The sequence below is a fragment of the Vombatus ursinus genome, unplaced genomic scaffold, assembly GCF_900497805.2.
Source record: "Vombatus ursinus unplaced genomic scaffold, bare-nosed wombat genome assembly UNPS02000580.1, whole genome shotgun sequence".
NCBI classification, from domain to species: Eukaryota; Metazoa; Chordata; class Mammalia; order Diprotodontia; family Vombatidae; genus Vombatus; species Vombatus ursinus.
This window is the reverse complement of record NW_020940358.1, coordinates 4,596,980-4,620,644: the sequence shown is the minus strand read 5'-3', so window position 1 is coordinate 4,620,644 and position 23,665 is coordinate 4,596,980. Positions and strand designations below refer to the sequence as shown.

The 23,665-nt window shown below is 37.3% G+C and overlaps 1 protein-coding gene across 4 annotated transcripts in view; it reads right to left on the bottom strand.

Annotated features, from left to right (window-relative positions):
• Positions 1–111: 111 nt before the first annotated feature.
• The window catches only part of GMEB2 (glucocorticoid modulatory element binding protein 2), a 58,618-nt gene continuing 35,064 nt past the window's right edge, over positions 112–23,665 (bottom strand). For 2 of the 4 annotated variants that reach the window (XM_027849887.1, XM_027849910.1), the window contains 4 exons: positions 22,217–22,288; positions 16,781–16,918; positions 16,027–16,149; positions 112–5,265 (listed from right to left, as the gene is read on the bottom strand). In XM_027849887.1, the coding sequence (XP_027705688.1) occupies positions 4,619–5,265; positions 16,027–16,149; positions 16,781–16,918; positions 22,217–22,288 (980 nt within the window). In that variant the 3' untranslated portion in view covers positions 112–4,618. Of the gene's footprint in view, positions 5,266–7,193; positions 7,253–16,026; positions 16,150–16,780; positions 16,919–22,216; positions 22,289–23,665 lie in introns of all 4 variants that reach the window. The other 2 variants (XM_027849921.1, XM_027849898.1) reach the window with 2 other exon arrangements.

The window sequence follows — 23,665 nt, the reverse complement described above, 5'->3', positions numbered from 1 at the left end:
CCTTCATTGCCCAATTCGACATCCTGGCCTTGGCCCCATCTTTCCAAGTGAAGCAAAAGATTCAATTATTAAAATATTATTTAAGGGTTTGAAAATAAGAAGAACTTTTCATTCAGTTGAAGTCAGCTTTTATTAGGTGCAATGAATACTAAAAGTTAACAAAGGAGTCACTACTGACAGGGCTCAAAGATCATTGTAAAGAACAAATGGATCCATACCTTCACACATTTTAAAAAAAAAATCCTCCCCCCTTTAAAACCATTTTCTAATTATGTTGGAAACTTAAACGGGCAGCATTATCCCCTAAGACTATGGCCCAAAGGTCTGAGGCTGTCTTTTTCTGCTTGACTTTATCTAGCCAGTGGCAAGTCTTAAAAAAAAAAAAATACAGGTCTTCAAAAATGCACTTTTAGAAAAGCACTTTTTAGTGCTTTTGTGGTTTATCAACTCTTACAATGTACTGGTGGTGCAGTGAGGAAACAGGGTTAGCAAAACCATGAGCTAGAAGTTAAGAACATGCTAACAATGAGCAACAAAATTTTAGAATTTTGTTTGTGGCACTTAATTGCTGCTTTTGATTTGTGCTAGATTGTGAAACCGAATTTTCCTCTCATGGGTCAATAGGCCAAAATAGGGGTAAAAAAGATTTCCTGCTCTTGCTTTAAGAAAATGAAGTGAAACTGACCCACTTACTCCATTTTAGCCCTTTAGCTTCATTTATTAGAGATCATAGGATCATAGATTTAGAGCTAGAAAGGACTATGGATATTATAGACTGCATGAAAAGGGAAGGGTGCAATTAGGTATTTAAAATAGAAAACTATATGAAAGGCTTTTCCCAAGGTTAACAACCATTTTTTTTTATTAGTGACATGATTCTTATCCCAACAGCACCCCATTAAGGAAAATATGAGGGTGACCATTGATAAGTCTGATATTCACTGAGTATATAGAGCCTTCAAGATTGAGAACATTGACAAGATCAGCATAGGATCCTAGAAGCATCAGAAAAAACCTGTTGCTAGGTTGGCCTGCTGAACCATTGCTAACATAGTAAGGCTACAGGGCTTAATGAAAGTAGTAAGTATACTTTAACCTACAGCACTGGGGGAACATTTAGCCTTTGGACTTAGGTTTGTTACATCATGTATAAGATAATTTGAGTCAATACCACCACTCCCTTTTAATTCCCTATATTTATATCAAGTATAATCAGACTCCTACAGGTAATATGACTCATAACTGAGTATGGAAAAATTGTTTTAAAAGTGAGTATCTATAAATAAGTCAATATTGGTATGTAACCAGATGACCCACAACAAAAAAGTGAACAAAATTTAACAGAGAGGACACCAGGGCTTCAGTAATTTGACACAGTGAGAGAGTAGCAATATTGGATGAAAGTCACAATTGAGAAGTGGGAATGTCTTAGGAAAAACAATAGATTTGTGTATGAATCAATTCAAAGATGGAATATTGTATGGTGCATTTAAAATAAGTTCCACTCAAAGCCACACTACATTAAATTAAGTCAGTTTTCTAATGGCTTTAAATACAGTAAAGAGATAGTGAGTGACCTACTGGCCTCCTCACATTGCCCTGATGTACTTAGGAAAAAGGATCCCCACAATAGCCACCAGTCAGACAATGAAATAAATGGGCTGCAAGACTGTTAAAGGAAACAAATGTAACTGGTTTGACCTATAAGCAAAGGCATAATTAGTCTATGAGGGCAGGAATTGGGCTATGGCCAAAATTTCCTTCAAAATACATGCACACACAAGTACACGTGCATGCACAAACATAAAGAAAAATATATTTTAGGCCAATGATGAGATTGTAGAGTTTTAGCTGCCCTAGTAAAGTAAACTTACAACACAGGACACACTCTATTCCCAGAAAGAAGTATAAGAAAAAAAACACTTCAATAAATATTTTCACTTCCTTCTATTTCTTAAGAAATTATACCTGACAGCTTTCAACCTCCTTTATCACCAAGCTCCCTGGAATAAGCTGTGAGGCTGCTGGAAAGAACACACACTGGAGCTGATCAGTCTTTCCCAGTAAGTCAGGGGGCAATTTGAAGAAGGAATTTAAGAGTCAACAAAGGCCAGAAAATTATGAAAAATAAAAATTTAAATCCAAGAATTTCCAAATTGGTAACTTTAATTAAAATTGTGACTCAGGCACTTTCATCTTCCAGATTACTGCAAGATATTTTCCTGTAGGAAAATGTCCTTAGTCTTTAGGAAAGAATTTTTCCCTTATTAAAAAAAAAGGGAAACTTTAAAGTTGATTACTGCAAAATCACTTTTTCTTCTCTTTCTTTGACCCAGAATGCAACTTGGATTCTTTATTCTAAGACCACTTTCCCTGGCAGCTCTAGAGTTATCTCATGAGCAATGTTTTTGAGCACAGAACACCTTAGCAAGTTGCTCATGACCTCACAATCGGGCTGAATTCAATGGTTTGATTCCTTACTACACTCTGACTATGAGCAAGGTCCTCCTAAACCCAGATCCAGAGCAGGAAACACCTTCACTGTACATGATCTTTCTGCAGCCATCTATTTTTACTGTTTAAAACTTTTAGGACTAGCCACCTGGACTTCATGATTTAAATGTTATTGGCAAATCCAAAGAGGTGCTTTCAGGCCAGGGAAAACCATTGCTTAGGCACATCCAACTCTGCTATTTAAGCAGGATTTGTACACACCAGGCTTCCAGTTGTTGAAGGCTCAGGTGGCAGAGCTAGTCAGACTAAGTCTGACAAAGTGGCTATACTGGTGGCTGCTTGGGATAAATCTATGATAACAAAGCTGCATGTGTGAGGTATGAGAGCAACATTTAGTAACCACCAAGTTTAAATTTGAGAATCCTATAACCCAGTAACAACATTTAACACACTCACTGTATGTACCTTATTCATAGATTTACAAAGAGTTGAGTTCCCTACCGTTATCTAAATCTTACAGTTATATTTCTCAGTAACCTGTTACTGTTTTACTATCTATTTGGTGCATCCCAACACCTGGGCAAAGCCTAATCATAACTGGGTTCCTAGATGATAGGTGTATTCTTAAGTTCCCAGGGTTCCTTCTTTACTACATGTGAATATAACACAATTTTGAAAACAACCTACAAGCTGTTGTAATGGCCATTAAGAACCCATGCTTACTTCTTCTCAGAACAGGGTCCCCAAGTCCTACTAGCATAGAGAAAAGCAAAGTAGCCCAAGAATTTTCAATATTGGTTCAGATAAGCTCATGAGATTATCTGAGAAAGATGCTAACACAATGCTAGGCCATTTAAAAAATATAAAACATACAAACTCCAGAGTCATCTTAGGAAACCTATATACGTAGCATTCTTTTGTTAAAAATGCTACAAATTTAACTTTCCCTGAATGCTGAAATGATTCTTTTTGAAATATTCAAACTACTTGTTTAATCTGGCCTAGTCAGGATCATATATTGGACAAGTAGACTGACTCATTAGCTCAATCTTCCTACCTTGGGGTAAAATATTCACATTTATTGGCCCCTTTTAAGCCCTCTCCCCTCTCAGTACCCACCTTGAGACAGAGAGAGGAAGTTTGTGTCTCAATGTGGCCTGCTTTGAACTCATTCACCTGCACCTTGAAGATTCCTCTAAAGTTTTCTCCCAGACCTGTGTGTGTACACATATACATTATATAAACATATAATGTATATATAATTATAAAAGGAAGGGGGAGGAAGGAAACTATCCAAATTAAAACCTACAGAAAAACTGTGGGAAGACACCAAATCCATAGGATCCATGGATTTTCCACACTTGGGTATGGTCCCCAAGACCTTTATTATTGTCCCTTTTTTCCCTTAAACACTTCTCAGACCTCAGGCAAGGAACTTGGCTAGAATTGGAAAAAAAAAAAAACAAAACAGGCACATGTGACTACTGATTTGCACCAAGTTGTGCAGATACTTGCCACCCCAAGCTCCTAAGTCTTATACAAACCTCATCTGGTGCAAAAATGCATTAACTGAACTTTACCACATACCCTATGCTGTAAACCAAACTAACCTTCACAGGAAATGACAAGAAAGCGACAGAAAACCCTGGGATTGAAACCCCAAGAATTGACATACAATGTTACTGTTAGAGAATCAACGTTTTCCTGAGGTTCTTTAGGTCCGCATCCACAAATATCTCTTCAATCTTTTTCATCCTCTACTTTTCATCCACCCTGTTATTTTACTTAGACTTGCTTCTTGCTAGTCATTCTCCTGCTATTTCTAAATGTGAAACCATGCTGTTAAGCAATAGTTGGAAAAATACATATCCCAGGAAAAAAGGGGGAGAAAAGTTTAGTACTTGAAAACTTTTTAGAAGTTGGTATAATTCATCTAACTTTTTTTTTTGGTGTTTTCTCTCTCTCTCTTTCTCTCTTTGGTTCAGCAGCCTCACCATTACCCACTTTAGCCAAGTTATCTCTAAGTTTTGATTCCTTCTACCTTTTTTACCCTCATTTTCTTAATCTGCAGCACAGACTGGGAAAAGGCAGCTCTCAAAGACACAATCCATTTTTAAGTGTTCTGTTACAGGTCCATCTCCTCCTTTTTAAAAATTTTTTTTTTTTACTTCTGATCATGATCTTCTGACACTGTGGTTACCTCAATGGTGGTATGCTCCTCTGAGGTTGCCCCACTCTCCACAGCACTAGATGGCACGGCCACAATTGTACTACCACTAGGAGATACCTGTGTTACGTTCTGTATGGTGGTGCCCAAGCCAGGCAAAGTGAGCAGCTGGAAAGGGCTCACCACTTTAACCACAGTGCTGCCATCCTGCATTGCTGCTGTGCTGAGTACAGTGAGGTTGGAAGCATCAGGATGGATCTCCACAGTGCTGGGGAAATTAGAACCTGAAGAAGCCAGTACAGTATAGCCCCCAAGTAGTGGTGAGGCTGGGGAACTAGCAGGAGAAACTTGAGTTGAACTTTTCCCCAATATGGTAGATGGAAGAGTAGATACCACTTTGCTCAGTGGCAGGTTGGCAAGCTGAGAAACTGGTACTCCTTGAGTGAGGGCTATCTGTGCAGACTGAGTCAGTACTTGAGAGGTTATGGCAGCTGGCCCAGATGTAGCCCTCGTAAGTCGGGGACGTTTCATGGGCGGTGGAAGAGAGACAGGGGTCAAAGTCATTAGCACATTATTCAGGTGTTGGGATTTATGCTTCAGTTCCTTGGCTCTTTTCCGGTGCTCATCACACTGCTGCTCTAAAGCTGAGGGGGGAAACAAGAAACAAAATGAGGCAAGCCAATGATTGTGAAAAAGTGCACCATCTGCAACTGATATGGAATCCAAACACAACAAAAATGTATTGAATGACATAAATTATGCTAAGCACTGTGCTAGGGTCCTAGTTTAGTTTAGTTAAGATACTACAGAGGCAAAACAAAGTGCCATAATATGAGCACTGTGGTTTAGAAGGAAGGTTGTTCCTGACAGGGGAACAGAAATTTCATGAAGAAGTGATTATGTGAATCAGATGTTAAAGGATGGATAAAAATTCAGCATGCACAGTGGGAGAGAGGATGTGAGCAAAAGCATAGTGACCAGAAAACACGATGGAAAACTACTCCGAGGACAAGACTGGTTCAGTTTGACTGAAGTGGATCACGTTTGGAATGCAAAGAGGAGAGTAATATGAATTAAGGCTAGAAAACAAAAGTGACAGGAGATTGGAGAGGACTTGGATTTCTAGGCAAAGAAATTTCAACTTTATTTGATGGTTAATAGGGAACCGCTGGAGACTCTTTTTTTTTTTTTTACTGATATCTTTTTGTTTTTATATTAGCTTCTTCGCAAAATATACCTTCTCCCTGCCCAGACCCCTTTCTATAAAGCAAATTTATCTCCTGTAACAAAGATTTTTGTTTTTATAAAGAGGAAAAAAATCAGGTCAGCAAAACCAGCTAACACATCACTCTATACCAGGGGAATCTTCTTTCCATCCAATATGTTGCAATACACTCCAAACAAAAGACCTTGCCTGGAAAAGTTAAGCCTTTCAGATCTTGAACTCCTACCCAAAGGCTCATGCTGCTTTGTTAGTGCCTCTGATGATCTACTATATCTAAGGCTCCAGCCTCGCTTCATTCTATACCCCAGTCATTTTCTTGCTATCTCATCTGTCATTAAGCATGAACTCTGACCACCTTTCCAGCTCTAGACTCATAATCAAATCAGTAATACCACTGGGAATGGATCTACTACCCTATGGCTCACCCATCATCTCTGTGACTTACCAAAACACTCCTTCCAGACACCACTACCCTCTATGTATTATCTCCCACTATTAGAATGCAAGCACCCTTAGGGAAAAGACTGTCTCCCTTTTGAATCTGTTTCCAGAAGCACTTAGCACAATACTTTGCACACAGTAAGTCCTTAAAAAATACTTCTTTATTCATCTTATCAACCAAGTATTAGTAAATACAACTTTCCACAACCCAAGGGAAAAAGGTGCATTTTCTCAACTCTTGTCTAGAGCCAAGCTTGGTCATTATAATTACATAGCATTCAGTTTTGTTTTTTCATTTGAATTGTTGTGCTCATTATGGATATTATTTTCCTTGTTCTGCTTACTTCTCTAGCAGTAAATGAGTTCAACAATGAAAGTTGATATAAATGATACAAACAATAATTTCACACCTGTGTACCTCCTAACTCTACAAAAGAGTAAGGGGAAATGTCTTCTCACATCTCTTCTTTGGGACCTTGCTAGTTCTTTGTAATTCTGTAACATTCACTTTTGTTTCATGGCTGCTGTTCTTTACATTGACATTGTTGTCATTATGCATACTGTTTCCTTGGTTCTGCTTACTTCACTCTTCATCCAGTTCATTTAAGTTTACATTTCTCTATAGTAATCACGTACACAATTTCTTACAGTATAGTAATATTCCATTGCATTCATGTATCATATTTTGTTTAGCCACTGCCCACTAGATGGGAATCTATTTTGTTTCCAGATCTTTGCTACCACAAAAGGGCTACTACAAATATTTTGCTGTATACAGGACCTTTCAACCTCCTTAGGCTACATACCCACCTAACAACAGGATGTCTGGGTCAAAGGCATGGACATTTAAGTCACTTTTTACTACCTATCAATTAATCAATTAACAGGCATTTATTGAGCACTTACTTGCAAAGGCAAGAAGACAGGTGATGGCTGGGTCAGGATGGGCTGAAGTAGGGAGGGACCTAAAGCAAGGAGATCAATTAAGTAGGCTATTGTAATAGTCAGAGTAAGAGGTGAAAAGGGCCTGACCAAGGGTGGTGGCTATGGGAATCAGAAGGGGCAAAGTATGCAATAGATGTGAAGAAAGGACATGATCTGGCAATTGACAGGATATATGGGGTGAGTGAGAATGAGGAGACAGGGATAAGACTGAGGTTGTGAACCTAGGTGACTAGAAGGATGGTAGTACCCTGGACAGTTCTAGAGAAGTTCAGAATAGTAGATTGAGGAGAAAAGATGAGTTCTGTTTTGGACATGTTGAGTTTGAGATGCCTGTAAGTATTCCAGTTCAAAACGCTGAACAGGCAGTTAGTGAAGCAGGATTAGAGCTCGGGAAAAAGACTTGGATGGGAGATCTATATTGATCTATCCAAGACTGAGTTTTGGAAACTATTTTTGATCCTTCATACAAAGATGGAGAAAATCACATAACTGTTCTGACTGGGTCCACTACAAATGCATGTCACACATCAACTGGGCCCTCGTTGCTGCTAAGCAATCCTTCTACACTTCCCCCGTCAACTTATTATCCCACTCTCCACAGAGACTCTTTCAAGCTTTTCCAACCTTCCTAAATGTCTCATGGCTCCCCCTCCCCCTCTCCTCACAGTTGAGAACCTTGCTTCATATTTTACAGGAAAAATCAAGGCTATTCACTGTAAGCTCCCTCTTCTATCCTCTTCCTCATCTCCTATCACTCAGATGCTGCCACTATCTCCTCCTTCACCCTTGTCTTAGAAAAGGCGGCCTTTCTTAATAAGGCAAACCCCTCTACCTGTACAAGCAATTCCATTCCATTCTGTCTCCTCCAACAGATTGACCCCTCTGTCATCCTCACTCTATCACTTATTTTAATCTCTCCCTGTCTATTATCTACAAACATGCCTAAGTCTCCCTCATCACAAAAAAACCTTCATTTGATCCTTCCATCCCCACTATTTTCCTATACCTCTTCTGTCCTTTGTGACAAAATTCTACAACAGGTGCCTCTACTTTCTCTCCTCTCACTTTCTTCTTAAGCTTATGACCTTTTCATTCTACCACAACTGTTCTCTCCAAAGTTACCAATGATCTTAATTGACAAATCCAATGGCATTTTCTCATTCTTCTTGACCTCTCTGCAGGCTTTTGACATTGGTGAACATCCTCTTCTCTCTACGTTTTTTGGGACACCACTGTCTCCTGATTCTCTTTCTACCTATCTGACTGCTACTTCTTGGTCTCCTTTGCTAGATCCGCCTTCAGATCACAACTTCTAACCATAGGTGTCCCTAAAGGTTTCTGTCCTGGGCCTTCTTCTCTTCTCTCTCTATACTATTCACTTGGTGATCTCATCAGCTCCCATGGATTTAATTTTCATCTCTATGAGGATTCTCAAATCTGACAACTCTTATATATACCTATCTTTGTCTAACTTCTTTTACTGACCTCCAGTCTCCCCTCTACAGATGATTTTCAAATGACTTCAACTAGATGTCCAATAGACATCTGAAACTCAAAATGTGCAAACTGAACTCATTATCTTTCCTCTTAAACCCTTCCCCCAATAACTTCCTTAATATCGTCAAAGGCACCACTATCTTGCCAGTCGTCTAGGCTCATAATCTGAGTTGTCATGCTTGACTTTTGACTATCTCTCACCACCACTCCTCATATCCAATCTGTTGTCATGTCAGTTTCACTTCTGCAATATCTCTCAAATATGCCCCCTTATCCCCTCTGACACTGTTACTACCGTGACGCAGGCCCTTATCAACTCACACTTGGACTACTGCAATTGCCGGCTGATGGGTCTACCTGCCTCAAGTTTCTCCCTACTGCAATTCATCCACAAAAGTCATTTTCCTAAAGTACAGATCTAACTGTGTCACTAGCCCCACTCCACACCCACTCAATAAACTCTAGTGCTATCATCTCCAATATCAAATACAAAAATGTGTGTTTGGTATTCAAAGTCTTTCATAATATAGCCTTCCCACTACATTTTCCAGCCTTCTTACACCTTACTCCCTGGCAAATACACTTAAATTCAACAACACTGGACTCTTTGTTGTTTTACAAATCTCTTGGCTCCAGGCATTTTCTCTGGATATCCCCCATGACTAAAATGCTTCAAAATGGCTGTACCACATCAAAGCTAAACCAATAGTATATTAGTATGCCTGTTCTTCTACAACCCCTCCAACACTATTACCATCTTTTGTCATCTTTAAATTGTTCAAGGTGAAGTGAAACCTCAGAGTTGTTTTGTTCTGAATTTTTTATAATTAGATATATGGAACAATGTTTCATATAGATAACAGCATGTTTTAATATTTCTTTATATCTCATGGAGTCATTAGCTTCTACAGGGTCAATTCTAATTTTCAGGCAGTTTTTTTTCCCCCTTGGGTAAGGTTTTTTACATCTTGTTCCAAGCTGTTAATTCTCTTTCTGTAGTCTTCTTACATAGTTCTCATTTCTATTCCAATTTTTTCCTTTATCACTCTCATTCAGTCTTTAACCATTTTAATTTTTTTCTTTAAACTCTTGGTTTATCTCTTCTAGGAATTCTAGTTGGACTTTTATCCAAGCTGCATTTTCCTGCTTATAATTATTTTGGAGTCATTCTTTTCTGAGTCTATCTCAAGTTTCCTGTCACCACAACAACTCTCTATGGTAGGACTGCTTGTTATCACAACCTACTTCCTGACTTTGGACTTTATGTTAGGGCCAGGCTCTGAATGTCTGAGCTGAGCTTCTGTCCTCTTGGGACCTTCTGAAGCTTTCTTGGCATATTGGGTGTTGTATTATTCTGCTATTTCAGGGACCTGCAAGTCTTCAGTGCTCCCAAAATGGTGTAATCCAGGGCGAATTCTGCTCATTGTCCTCCTGGTCTATGACTCCGATTTGGATCTCAGCAACATGCCTATGAGTTTGTCCCAGGACGAAATTTCCAGTAGATTGCTATTAGACTCAGCCACTATCAAGTTGGTTGGGAAGTTTTGCAGGACAGAACTCTAGGCTCCCTTTTTGTATGGGATTCCTGCACTGGTTATTACACTGCAGGCTTCAGCTAGCAGAACTGCTCTCCTGTTCTCCTCCAGGGGTCATAGCTACACAGCTATTATTTACTTCTGTTTCTCTTTCAGTGAACAGTCCAAGACCCACAACCAATCCTCATCTTGGAAGGCCACCCCTGGGCACAGATCCCTTCTCCTTATTCCACTCTAGATCTATGATCAGGATAGTGAGCAACAAGTTTGCCAGATGGCACCCACTTGCATACCCTGCATCAGTCGGGTTAGGGAGAGCCCCTGGCACCTCTTCCTGCCCAGGTGCACAACCGTAGTCTTCTTTCAGTATCTGGTGCTTGAATCTTCCATGAGGCACACTCCTGGCCAAACCCTTCCCTAATGTCCACACACCTCTTTTGTCTCCCTATGCTGACCTGGACTACACACTGCAACAATGACTCACTGGTTTTTTCTTTAATTTCTTGAACAGGACTTGGTCTGGTGTGTTTTCTTGATTTTTGTGGCAGTGCTGGGGCAGGTGGGGGAGAAGCTGGGCTATACTTCTTCCTGCTACACTGCCATCTTGGCTCTGCCCCACCCAGCACATATTCTTAGTGCAAAAGTTTTTCAATTTCATGTAACTGAAATGGTCTACTTAATCTTTTGTGATCACCTCTATCCCTTATTTTCTTAAGAACTCTCCCCCAAGCCATACCTGTAAAAAACACCTGATCTCATTCTCTGTCATCAAAGACTTTTAGAGCCATGGAGATTAATTTTGGACTAAAGGATATGCAGAGGATGGACTCAAGAGTGGAAAAAATATAGTTGGGAAGACCTCTTAAGAGACTTACAAAAAGTCCAAGTGAGAAGTAGTAAGGTCATATACTAAGGTATTGTTAGTAGAAACATGGAAAAAGGGATGGATACAAAAGATATTATCAGAAGTAGAATCAAGAGGATTTGGAAACTACCTAAGAGAAGTATGCAAAACAGAATAATCAAAGACCAGTATTTCAAACATAGGAAGAGCACGATGTAGCAAAAAAATCACCGTATTTATAGTCAAAAGGCTCAGGATACCTGGATTTGAATTCCAGCCTGATATTTTACTGTGTGACATAAGGCAAGTGACTTTTCCATTACAGATCTCATTTTTCTCATCCATAAGATGAATCTGAAGGAATATATTATCTCAAATGATCCCTTCCAGCTCTAACATTCTGACTTCATGGGTAAGAGGTGGTACCCATCCTTGAAGTAATGAAGTTAGGAGGAACAGATTTATAGCAAAAGATAATAATTTTAATTTGGGGCACATTTAATTTAAAGTGATGGTGTGAAATCTAGCTGGAGCTGTCTTGTAGATAGTTGGAGATGCAGGTCTAGAGCTTACAAAAAAAAATGAGAGCCAGAGAAAAACATTTTGGATACATCTAAATAAAGGCAGAAGCTAAAGTTATGGGAATGAATGAAACTGCCTTGTGATAAGACTATAAAGAGAAAAGAGAAGATGAAAGGGGACAAAGTTTGGTAAGCATCCATTTTTAAAGTATCAGGAAGAAGATGAAGAACCAATGAAAGAGACAAAGATAAATTATCTAAGTAGGAGAACTATGAGTATGGTGAGTCAGAACTTCTCTAAGTTTATAGCTTCCTTTCTCATTCCAACTGCACTGATTTGTTAGTGCAAAAGTTTTTCAATTTCTTGTAACTGATATTACCTATTTCATCCTTTGTGATGGATGGCCATTATCTCTTATATGCTTAAGAACTCTCCCTCCAGCCATATCTGTGAAACATCTGAAAAAGCTTTAATAGAAGTGGTCAAAAATGTAGAATGCTACACAGAGGTCATAGAATATAGATACTTCACTGGATCTGTAAGCTAAATGATGTGGATATTTCCTCAATGATGCAAACTACAACCCACTCTTTGTGAGTCTTGTCCATGCTCTCCCAAAAATTTACCATGGGGCTCAACCCACTGGGCTGGTGGCTTTCCAAACATTCTTTTCATACTGCGTGGATACCAATGAAGAAAGTATGAAGGCTGTCGGTTACCCTTTGCTCTTGTTATGTGACTAGCCTATCTTTTTTTCTGTTGTACATTTCTCCAATAGCATCCTTTATACCAATTCCTTATTTGTAGCACTTTTCAGTCTGCTCACATTCACCATGTGCTTCTTCTTTGCTCTCTGGGTGATCTTCAACTTCAGTTCTCCAGAAACTATCGTATGCCATGAATCATAGTTATACATCAGCAGTGGTGGAAAACTGGTGTTCAAAAGATGGATCTTTGTTTAATTTTTAAAATCATGCAGTTTTCCAAAGGCAAACATCCTTTTCCTGTTCAATTCTGGGTCTAGCTCAGTGCCCATTTTGAGTGTCCAAAATTATGTTAGGACAACTCTAAGTTGTATATGCAAGTGAACACAGTCTAAACAATGAACACTCTTCATCCTTTTGGTTTCTCTATTTTGATAGGTAAGACAAAAAGTTGAGTGATTATGAATTTGGAGTCTACTCCATGATATTCTGAGGCCTGATGTGATAAGCATGTCACCCACAAACAGGAATACCTGAAGTCCTCATTGTTTACGTGGAATCTCTCTTAAACTTGGACTCTATATTGATCATATTTTATGATGGTGGCAAATGCCTTTGGCAAATATACATCTCCTTGCCTACGCTTCACTTGACATGAATAATCAGAGAATTGTTGAACAAAGTTCTCCCTATTGTTATACTTTCAAGGTACTATCTATGATTTTCACATATACATGGGAAAAGCTTTCTGGAAGAGAACCTTTAGAGTGACATTTTTGCTCTACCAAATCAAATGCTTTTTTATAATCATCAAACAATAAGCAGAATGGGATCCTGTAATCTCTAGAATTCAGATAAAATTATGTGACCATAGAGATATAAACTAATGCAGAATATCACTTATGAAAGCCTGACTAAAGACTTCATCAGAAACTCCCTTAATGGGTGCATATATTACTCTCATAAAAACGTGGTAGAGATGGGAAAATAGGCATGTAGGTCGGTAGTTATTGATGTTCTTTCTGTTGCCTTTTTAAAATAATAATAATAACAAAGTTTATAACTTCCCCCCACATCTTTGGTTATATACCTTGAGACTTCTACATGCCATGTACATATAGATATGTGTGTGTGTGTGTACATATATATATATGCTGTATACAATATATATGTATGTATTCTTACATGTACTCTTGCATAAATGTATACATGTAGATACATGAATGTATACATATATACACACTCCACAATTACTATTTTGCTTTTATCATCCTTGTCAATCTGATGGGTATTTATCTCATGGGGGCACTTCTACTAGGGGCTTTGACTGGGTGGGGAAGGTGGGTTAGTTGGTGGATAGAAATTGATATTGGAAAAGAAGAAAGTTATACTTTATTCATTGAAATTAATTTAACTAAATATGGCTATAATTTAACTATATGGTTATATGCAATATATACTGTATTATAGCTACAAGTATAAGTAGCTGTAATGATGCTGAATATTAGGATTTCAAGTAAAAGCTTAATTAAACAATTAAACATTTGAAAAATTGCAGCAAATCACTAATAATAAGAGAAATATAAACTAAAACAATTCTGAGGTTCCACCTCATTGGCAAAGATGTCAAAAGAGGAAACAGCCATTGTTGGAGGGGTTTTGAGAAGACAGGGTCATAATTCACTACTGGAAGAGTCATGAATTAACTCCAACATTCTGGAAAGCAATTTGAAATTATTTGAAATTATATCCCTAAATTCACTAAACTATACTTTTACTCACTTTCACTTTTACTTACATGCCCATAAATAGTCACGTCCCCCAACAAGATCAAAGACAAAAGGATCTATAAGGAGCAAGCATACTTACAACAACAATTTTTGTGGTAGCACAGAACTAGAAAAAAAGTTAAGTGCCCATGAATTGAGAAGTTGCAGCACAAATCCCAGTATGCATATGTAATGAGACTTTATTGTTCTATAGGAAGTGATGAATATGATGGTTTCAGAGAAATATGGAGGGATTTATGTGAATTGATACAGAACCAGTGGAACAATTTATATTGATGATAATAATGTGAGAAGAAACAACTCTGAGAGACCTCAGGACTCTGATTTTAAAAGACTTAGAAGAGAAGCAATGGACTAGAGGTACAGAAATCAGACAAGTATTCTCAAATATGATCAATGCATTGGTATTGTAATAAAGGAAAACTTTTACTCAGGGATTCAGAGGAAGGTAGGTAAGTACTGATAGAGTGGACAAAAGACCATTAATAAATTTTATTTTTAAAAGATGCATATCCAGGACTATAATGTTAAAATTCACATATTCATTCCACTATTCTTGTACCCTGACTTCTGACTTCACCAAAACACTGAAAATGCATTCTCTCAGCTTACCAACAATTTCTTAATTGTTAAATCAACAGACTTTTCTTGACCTTATCTTCATTCTTCTTGACCTGTTTAATATTTGAGACTACTGATCATCCCCTCTGGATACTGTCTCTTACCTGGGCTTTCCTGGTTCTCCAATTACCTGTTTGCTCTTTCTTAGTTTCTTGCTGGAACTTCATCCATGCGCTGCCCCTATATGTTTTCCAGAGGTCTACCCTATACCCTCTTTTCCATGCACTTTCATATAAACTCCCATGGATTCAAATACTCTGTAAGAATCACTTCCAAATCTATATATCCATCTCTTATTTTTCTTCTGACTTTTAGTCCCATATTACCAATTACATTTCCACCTGAACATCCCACAGAAATCTAAAAAATGGAACCAACTCATCTTGACCAAAGACAGAACAGTAGAGTAGAAAGTCAGAGGATCTGTGTGACTTTGAACAAGTCACATAACCTTCCTGGGCCTCAGTTTCCTCAACTGTCAAAAAAAATGTGTGGGTTGGACTATATGGCATCTCAAGTCCCTTCATACTCTAGAATTATAATCCTAAATTCTTTATGCCTATTGGAGGCACTACTATCCTCCAATTGGTGAAGTATAAAACCTCAAAGGGAGCTTTGATTCTTCTCTTTCTCACTCCGCATTTCCAACCAACTGCCAAGTTTGATTGTTTTTACCTTTACAACCTCTCTCTCATCCACCATCTCCCTCCACTCACCCAGTCACTACTTGGCCCTTATCACCTTTCACATAAACCATAATAGCTTCCTAATTGATCTTTCTGATTCCAATCTCTCTCCTCTCCAACTGGTCTACCCCCTCAGCTGCTAACATTCTCCTCCCTCCCTCAAGTTACTTTGTAATTACTCTGTGTATACTTTCTATTTACTTATCCATTTACATGTTGTTTCCCCCCAAGAGAAGGTAAGCTGCTTGAGGACAAGAACTATTGTGTTTTTGTCTTTGTTTCACCAGCATGCAGGACAGTGCCTAGCCCATGGAAGTGCTTAATAACTATCTGCTGAACTGAACTGAAATGAACATTTCATACTTATTGTTTAGTTGGTAAAATACAGTATGCATCAATATAGGTATGATAGCACATAATCCAAAAGTAATAACGTGCAGTTCTGAATTTATACAACACTCATTTTCTGCTAGTAATGGAGATAAATCATTGTTCAACAGATTTCTTAATATACATCCTGGGAAGACCATTCTCTTCTAAAGCATGATACTTGGCCATAATTATGGCTGGATTTTTTTGCCCCAGTGATACATACCTGCCAAATCTCGAGTATACTGTTCTCGGGAGCGGTCCATTTGGCATTTGTGACTAGCCAGGACTTTCTTCACTAAATCCAACATTCCAAAGTTCTGTACAATGTTGTTGAGTAAAACAGCATCTTTAAAAGAAAATGTAAGACAGGAATAATAATCTCTGAAAGAAGACTGAAAACTTCCCAAAGGAAAGGACTTTGAATTGTTTTCAAGAACACAAAGTAGAAACTAAAACCAAAACAACTTTTTAGATAAGCAAATTATCTTGGCATTCTCCTTAGGAAAATAACAAGCCAGGATAGCAAAGTAAGAGCTATCTAATGGAAAGAGGTTATAAAATGTAAACAAAACTTCTTAAAATCTTGAGGATTCTTTAATATAGGTTCTTACCATAAAAGGCGGAATCTTTGATCTAGGTTTTACTTTGTAGCCTATATTTCTTTTAAGACTTTGATGCTATTCATACAATACAGAAGACTTGACTTATAATAAATTAAATAAGGTACAATTTTCTTAACTGGCAGCAAGAATTCCCAAAAGAGCTGGAAAAATATCTGGCTGACAGATTAAAAATCAGACTTTTATAGGACAGTCAGCCCCATGCCATAGGATGGATATTAGCTATGATTTTCCCAAACTTATCTCTATTGAGGCAGGAAAATAGAACTAAAAGAGGGAAGGTAATGTACTAATCATCAAACAATACAGGGACAAAAATCTGTGGCTACTGTAGTATGATAGCTATCAAATTATCACCTCGAAGTTGTAAAGGAGGATCCTGGACCCGCTGCTGCAATCCCTTCATCATCTCTACCAGCTCCTGGTGAAACTCTTGAATCACTTCCTCTAATAGACCAGCATCCTTCAACCCTCGCCAAAAGGCAAAAGTCTCATCTGGAGAAATAAAAAGAAAATAATCTCTGGTGTCAAGAATGAGGTTTTACCACAATTAACAATGTCTCTGTCTTCTCAGAATTCAATTCAGCAAAGATTAATTACATACTTTGTATACACAAAGCATTATGCTAGAGCCTAGGGCTACAAAAACCAAAATTTAACAGTCCCTTCCCTGGAGGAGCTAACATTCTATTGAGGAGAAACAACATGCAAACAATTAAGTATAATATAATGTAATTTGAGGAAGGAGAGACTACTTGCAACTGGGGTGGGAAGGGAAGGTGTCACACAGTGAGTGGCACCTAAGCTAAGCCTTAAAAAAAAAGTAGAATGGAATTTAATATGGTCCTAGCATATAAGAAACAGGTCTTTCATTTTAGGATTTCAGGTCTTTCATTTCAGGATTTCAGAGTGTCTCAGAGTAGGAAGAAAAATCCATTCTCCTCTAGTCCAATCCATGGCTGAACAAGAATCCCCTCTATAACACTACCAATGAATGGTCATATAGCAATGGGAAGCCTACTACCTCCTAAGGTACCTCATTCTTCTTTTAGATAGCTGTAATTGTTAGAAAGTTTTTCATTAAGCTATAAACTGCTCCTGAAACTTCCACTCATTGCTCCTAGCTCTGTCATCTGGGAACAGGAAGAAGAATGACCCTTCCATATATTTAAATGTAGCTATCACATTCTCTTCTCCAGGATAAACAAACCCAATCCTTTCAAACAATAAACATATAGCATGGCCTTCTACCATCCTGGTTACCCTCCTCTGGACCACCTCTAACTGGTCAATGTATTTGCTAAAATGTAGTACCCATAACTAAACCCAATACTGTAGATTGATATGAACAGGGCAGAGTCACCTCCCATGTTCTAAACACTAAGTATCTATTAATGCTGCCTAAGAAGGAATTAACTTTTTGGTTGCCATGTCATACTACTGACTTGTGCTTATTTTATAGATCACCAAAATATTCAACTCATTTTCAAGAGTTACTGCCTAGCCAGGTGTTCCCCAATCTGTATTTCTGCTGATGATTTCTTGAATCCAAGTACAGAGCTTTATACTTATTCCTATTTCTTCTTTGTAGAAGATATCACAGGAAGAATATACTCCCCCCAAAATGAGGAAAAAAAATCATAGGCTATAGTAATACCTAAAAGATGACTAAGACTATCAGTAACTACTAACCCATAATGGCTATTTAATAATTTTTACAGAATCTTTAATAAAAGAATCTACATATGCATCTGTGTCATACTTGATACTGAATGAGAAGAGAACACAAGGGATTGTCTATAATAGACCATATTTTTTAGCTGTTTTAAGTGATTCAAAGGTACACAGAATACAAAATTACATTTTTTTATTTGTTGGTTGCAAACAAAAAAAAAAAGCATTTGACTCAGAGCAAAACAGAACATTAAGGGCTTTCCTTTAAGGATAAGGAGTTTCTCTTGCATATGCTCTGATCATACAAGACTCCTTAATAAATGCAACCACTGAAAAACTTTATTCAATGATCTTTTGACTATTAATATCTAGTGAGAAATATACCAAGAAAGTGTGTGCTAGTCAAAGATGTGCACACTATCATGGATCTCTTGAACAGAGTTAGGGTTCCAATGATAGAGGTAATGCCCATAGATGGTGAGGGTCTCCCAGTGTTCTTGTTTGATAGGCAATGGTTGGGATTTGATGCGGTCATCACATTATAGAGCTTCCTCGATGACAAGAGATTAGCCAATCAATCTAACCAGGAAAAACTAAATGGATAGAAATGCCTATTGAGTGGACCATGATATGCCTTTGGATAGCCACTTCACTAAATTAGTACAACAATATAGATATTTGGGGGAGGTATAACAATGAGTTGGGTAGTAAAATGAATAAGAGAAACAGAGTAGGCTGGGTTAGTGCTGATAAACTACACAAGGCTTTTAAATGATCCCAAGATGCTACAATCTCCAAAGAGTCAAAGCAGGGGGTGATTCAAAGAACAACAGAGAAGTATATGGTATGCACAAGCAGGCAACAACAGGTTTCAAGTCAATCCAATTCAACATGTATGCCTACTATGTACCAGGTGCTGTGATGGGCATCAGCTATATAAAGACAAAAATGAAACAATCCCTGCCCTTCAAAGCTTACATTCTACTGTGGGATACAATATATATTCAAGTACATACAAAGTATGTATAAAGTAATACAAAAGTAATTTCAAGTTGAAGAGACTGGTAATAACTAAGAGGATCAGGAAAAAGCTTCACATAGGTGGTAGCACCTGAGCAGTCCGTAAGTTTAATAGTGCTCACACCTAATCTAAATAAAATGCTTCTAACTTAAGGAATGGGAGGAGAGAAAAAGAATTTCCCACAATTCTTTGCCTATGTATACTAACTAGTACTGAAACAAAAATCGCTTTTGTTGAAATTCAGTATAAATAAGCAAAAGATACCAAAGAGTCTCCTTTAAAGGAAGATGAAACTATATCAAGAAGACCTTCATTACTGGGATATAAAAAAGTAAAGGATTCCAAGGAGCATCTATGATTTCCAATGATGATATCCCTTCTACAACTGGAGTAAAATATCATTAGAAAAGAAGATGAGTCAATTATGTGTTAAAACATGGATAGCCAGAGTGCTCTACCAATATTCACAAAATGTAAAATCCTAGAAGGCCTTCTGGACCTTGTCTGGACCCTCTGTGGGAAGAGAATCTTACTATGGAAGATCATGGTAAGAACTTCCCAGCATGATAAAAGCAGGATGAATTGAGATTTGCACCAATGCAGAGTATATACATGATGATATTACAAATCTGCTTAGGTATTGAAGTATAAATTTCATATATTTAGTTCATAATTCCAGACCAAGGGTTCTTAACCTGAGATTCATGGATAGATTTCAGGGGGCCTATGAACTCAAGGGGGAAAAATTACACCTTCATTTCAATATAATTTATTTCCTTTGTAATCTTTTGTATTTTACTCTATGCATTTAAGAACATTATTTTAAAGAGTACCTAGTTTTCACCAGACTTCCAAAGGGATATATGATACAAAAATGGTTAAGAACTCCTGTTTCAGTTTGTCAATTTTTTTGAATCCTGATTCTGTCATCTAATTTAGTTATCTATTCTAATTTCATGTCATCTACAAATTTAATAATTATGTCACCTATGTTTTTATCTAGGTCACTGACAGAAATGTTGAACAATGCAAGAGATCAATCCCTCAAAAACCAGTCAAGATCTCTTTTCATGCTCTGATACCACAAATTAAATAATTATAGAATTTTGCCCAGAATTAAGGTGAAGTTCATAGGCTAATAAATACTGACACTCTTATTTTGAAAATCAGACATTTGTCTGTTTCTCTCCAGTCCTGCAGCCTCTCTTTCATTCTTCATGATTTTTCAAAAAGCACTCAGACAACAAACAGTTCAGAAGTCTCACCAGCCAGCTCTTCAGTACTCGGGAATGTAAGTGTATCTAAACCAAGAGACTTGAACACACTGAAGACAGCTAGACGCTCTGTTTATATTGCCTCACTTATCCTCTCTCTCAAATGCCTGTCAACCATTTTTGTTGTATCCTTTCCAACAGAAAACTTCTCTCTTTGGTAGAGAGCACAGAAGCAAAATCAGAAATAACTAATTCTGGTCTTTTCTCTGTCATGATAACCACCTCTGTCCAGCACCTTCGTGGTTCCATCCCTCTTTTAAACTTTCTCTTATACCCTTAAAAAGTCCTTTTGGTTGCCCTCAGCAGTCACTGCCAACACCAGCTCACTCTAAGCTTTAGCATTCTTGTCACTTTGCTTACAGAACTGTGTCATTCTTTTAGGTTCATCCTGATACCTGCCTTTGCTTCCATCTTTTATATTAAAAAAAAAAATAATATATATATATATATATATATATAAAACTCCAAATTTGTCACTTTAGAGAGTTCCACTATTTTCTCCTCGACAACAGTTTGTTTTCAGAATTGCATTTACTTAGTTTCTCATCCATCCTATGCTAGTTTCCTTGGTAGAATTTTAAGCAATAAGATCCTACGTATCTTTGAAATCAATTCTTTGAAATTCTTTTTGAAATCAATTCCTCCCAAATATCGGACGCACAGTGGATTATGCCAAGCTTTCCCCTTCCTTTTCTACAAAGCTCCAAGATGTAGTGGTCACTTCTTCCCAAGGTTTCCATTTCAGCTACCTCTTTGCTGATCAAGTCCAGTATAGGAGTTCCTAAGGTCACTTTAGCTGCCTTTTGAAGAATTAAATGTTAATCGAGAATGTATCAACTCCTCTCCTTTTAGTAAAGAGCTCCAGCAGATATCCAAATGGCCTTTGTGTCAAGCTTGCAATACATTTCCTGAAATTTTCATCTACTTCATCCTTCTGGTTAGTGGTCTTTAGTATACTTATGCCACAATATAATTTTCGAATGATCTTTATTGATTGTCATCGAAATATGCTTCACCATGTTTTTCTCCTCTGTTTCATATACTTCCTTTGTTCTTAATATACAATGCTTACTAATACATTCCTTTTGAATAAAACTAAACCCTTCCATCAACAAATTCCAATCATGAGTAGCAGCCCACCAAGTTTCAATGATACCCAGGAGGTAGTAATTAACTACCCCACATTAATAACTTTTGTTCATCTTGTTTACTAGTCATATTTTGCATATACATGTAGGATATAAGGTTTCACGTTTCCCTCTTCTTGGATATCATCTGCTTTGAAATACTAGTCCTCTTGATTTGGTATCTTCTTCCTATATACCACTTGTTATATTCTGTGGTATCTAGTTTAGTGGATATGTATGAGCAGTTTTTCTCCTGCACTTTCTATTTTCAGTTTAAAGCCTTTTTGATCAGATTCACATGTTTCCAGGCAAAGAAACTTTTTTTTACTAGCTTCCTTAGTTGTACTCCATTTCAGACCAAACTATTTATTTTTTTTATTTTATGCTATGTAAAGTCTGTTTTCTGATACCATCTTCTTAGACAGCTATTCTCCTTTGCATAACAAATTACAGTTTCCAAACCTTGCCTTATCATGTGCACAAGTATAACATAAAATATAGTTCCTATACCCTAATAGCTTACCATACATATAATTTTTACAATGCTGTATAGCTAGCACCTTCCCTTCAGATTCCCTTGTTTGAACGTCTCCTTTTTCATTTCCTCAAAGTTCTAAGAGTTTCCAATTGTATGATTAATGATAAACAAATGGTCAACAATCACTACCCTTTGTCTTGCGGTTTTCATGCATTATACCTCCAATGGTGGTAGTCCAGTCACCAGTGTCCTCACAAGTTTCTATGGTGATTGTAGCAGGAGACCCATTCACTGCAACCAAAACAAAAACAAAAACAAGAACAAAAACCAAACCCACAATCATTTATACAGATTTTGTTTTTCAAAATAGTAGGCAGTTTTTCTTTGTTAATTTTGGTTTATTTCCTTTCTAACTGCTATCTGTTATATTACTGCTCTCTTTAATTTAATTTAATGCCATATATACATCTCAGTACTTGAATATTTACTGGCCTCATATTAAGTTCCTACTTCTATTTTCTCCATTATTTACTCTCCAGTTTATAAGATCTTGTCCATAAATATCAATAACATGACAGAATGTAGGTATTTTTCTGTTTGAATCTTTTCTATTTAGAACCGTGGAGGTTCATCCTAAGAGTAATTATTCTTATTATCATACAGGACTATAATAAACTATTTTTAAGTTTCATTGATCTTTTGTTTTTCAGTATCTTCCATATTTCTAGATTTAAAAATCGAGGACTTTTTATGATGCTAGGAGAAATACCAGCAGTTAATTTATCAATCTTACATTTAAGAAGAGTAGCACAGTATAGTAGAAACACTAGAGTGGAAATCAAGAAACCTAGATTCTAGTCCCAGATTTGTTACAAAATATGTGTGTGATCTTAGGCAAGTCAACTAACATCTCTGGCCAAAGGTTCTCATCTGTAAAGTAAGGTAGTTGCATTAGAATAGATCCAATCCAACTTATATCTGTTAAGGCCTATGTTCAAGGCACTATGTTAAACAATGAGAATAAAACAAAATAAAAAATAAAACAACCTCAAGCTTACATACTAAATGACCTAGAAGGCCTCTTTCAGATCTAAATTTCTATGATTCAATGTAATCAATATTTAAAATATAGTAATCCAAGTACCATCTCAGTTTATACTAGAGAACAACTTGACCCATCATAATTTCTTCAAATCTCATGACCTAAAAGAGCTATTCCAAATCTTTTCTTCTTTCTTCAAGCTTCCCACATGGTCCCCCCTCCGTACTCCCTTTGAATAGAGAATCCTGACTTATACTTTTTCGAAAATATAGAGGTCTTGGGGCAGCTAGGTGGCACAGTGGATAGAGTACCGGACTTGTAGTCAGGAGGACCTGAGTTCAAATCCAGACTCAGACACATAACACTCACTAACTGTGTGATTCTGGGCAAGTCACTTAACCCCAATTGCCTCACCAAAAAAAAAAAAAAAAATATATATATATATATGTATTTATAGAACTTGGAACTTCCTCTTCTCCTCCACTCTTCATTTCAAGACCCCTTGACTTTGTATCTATTCTCTCTTCCTCTACTTTTACCCTAGATTCTATCTCCTCTAGCAGGTTGCACACTGCCCCATTCCATCCCCAACTCCCAATCATATTAATTCTTCCCCCTCCTCCTTC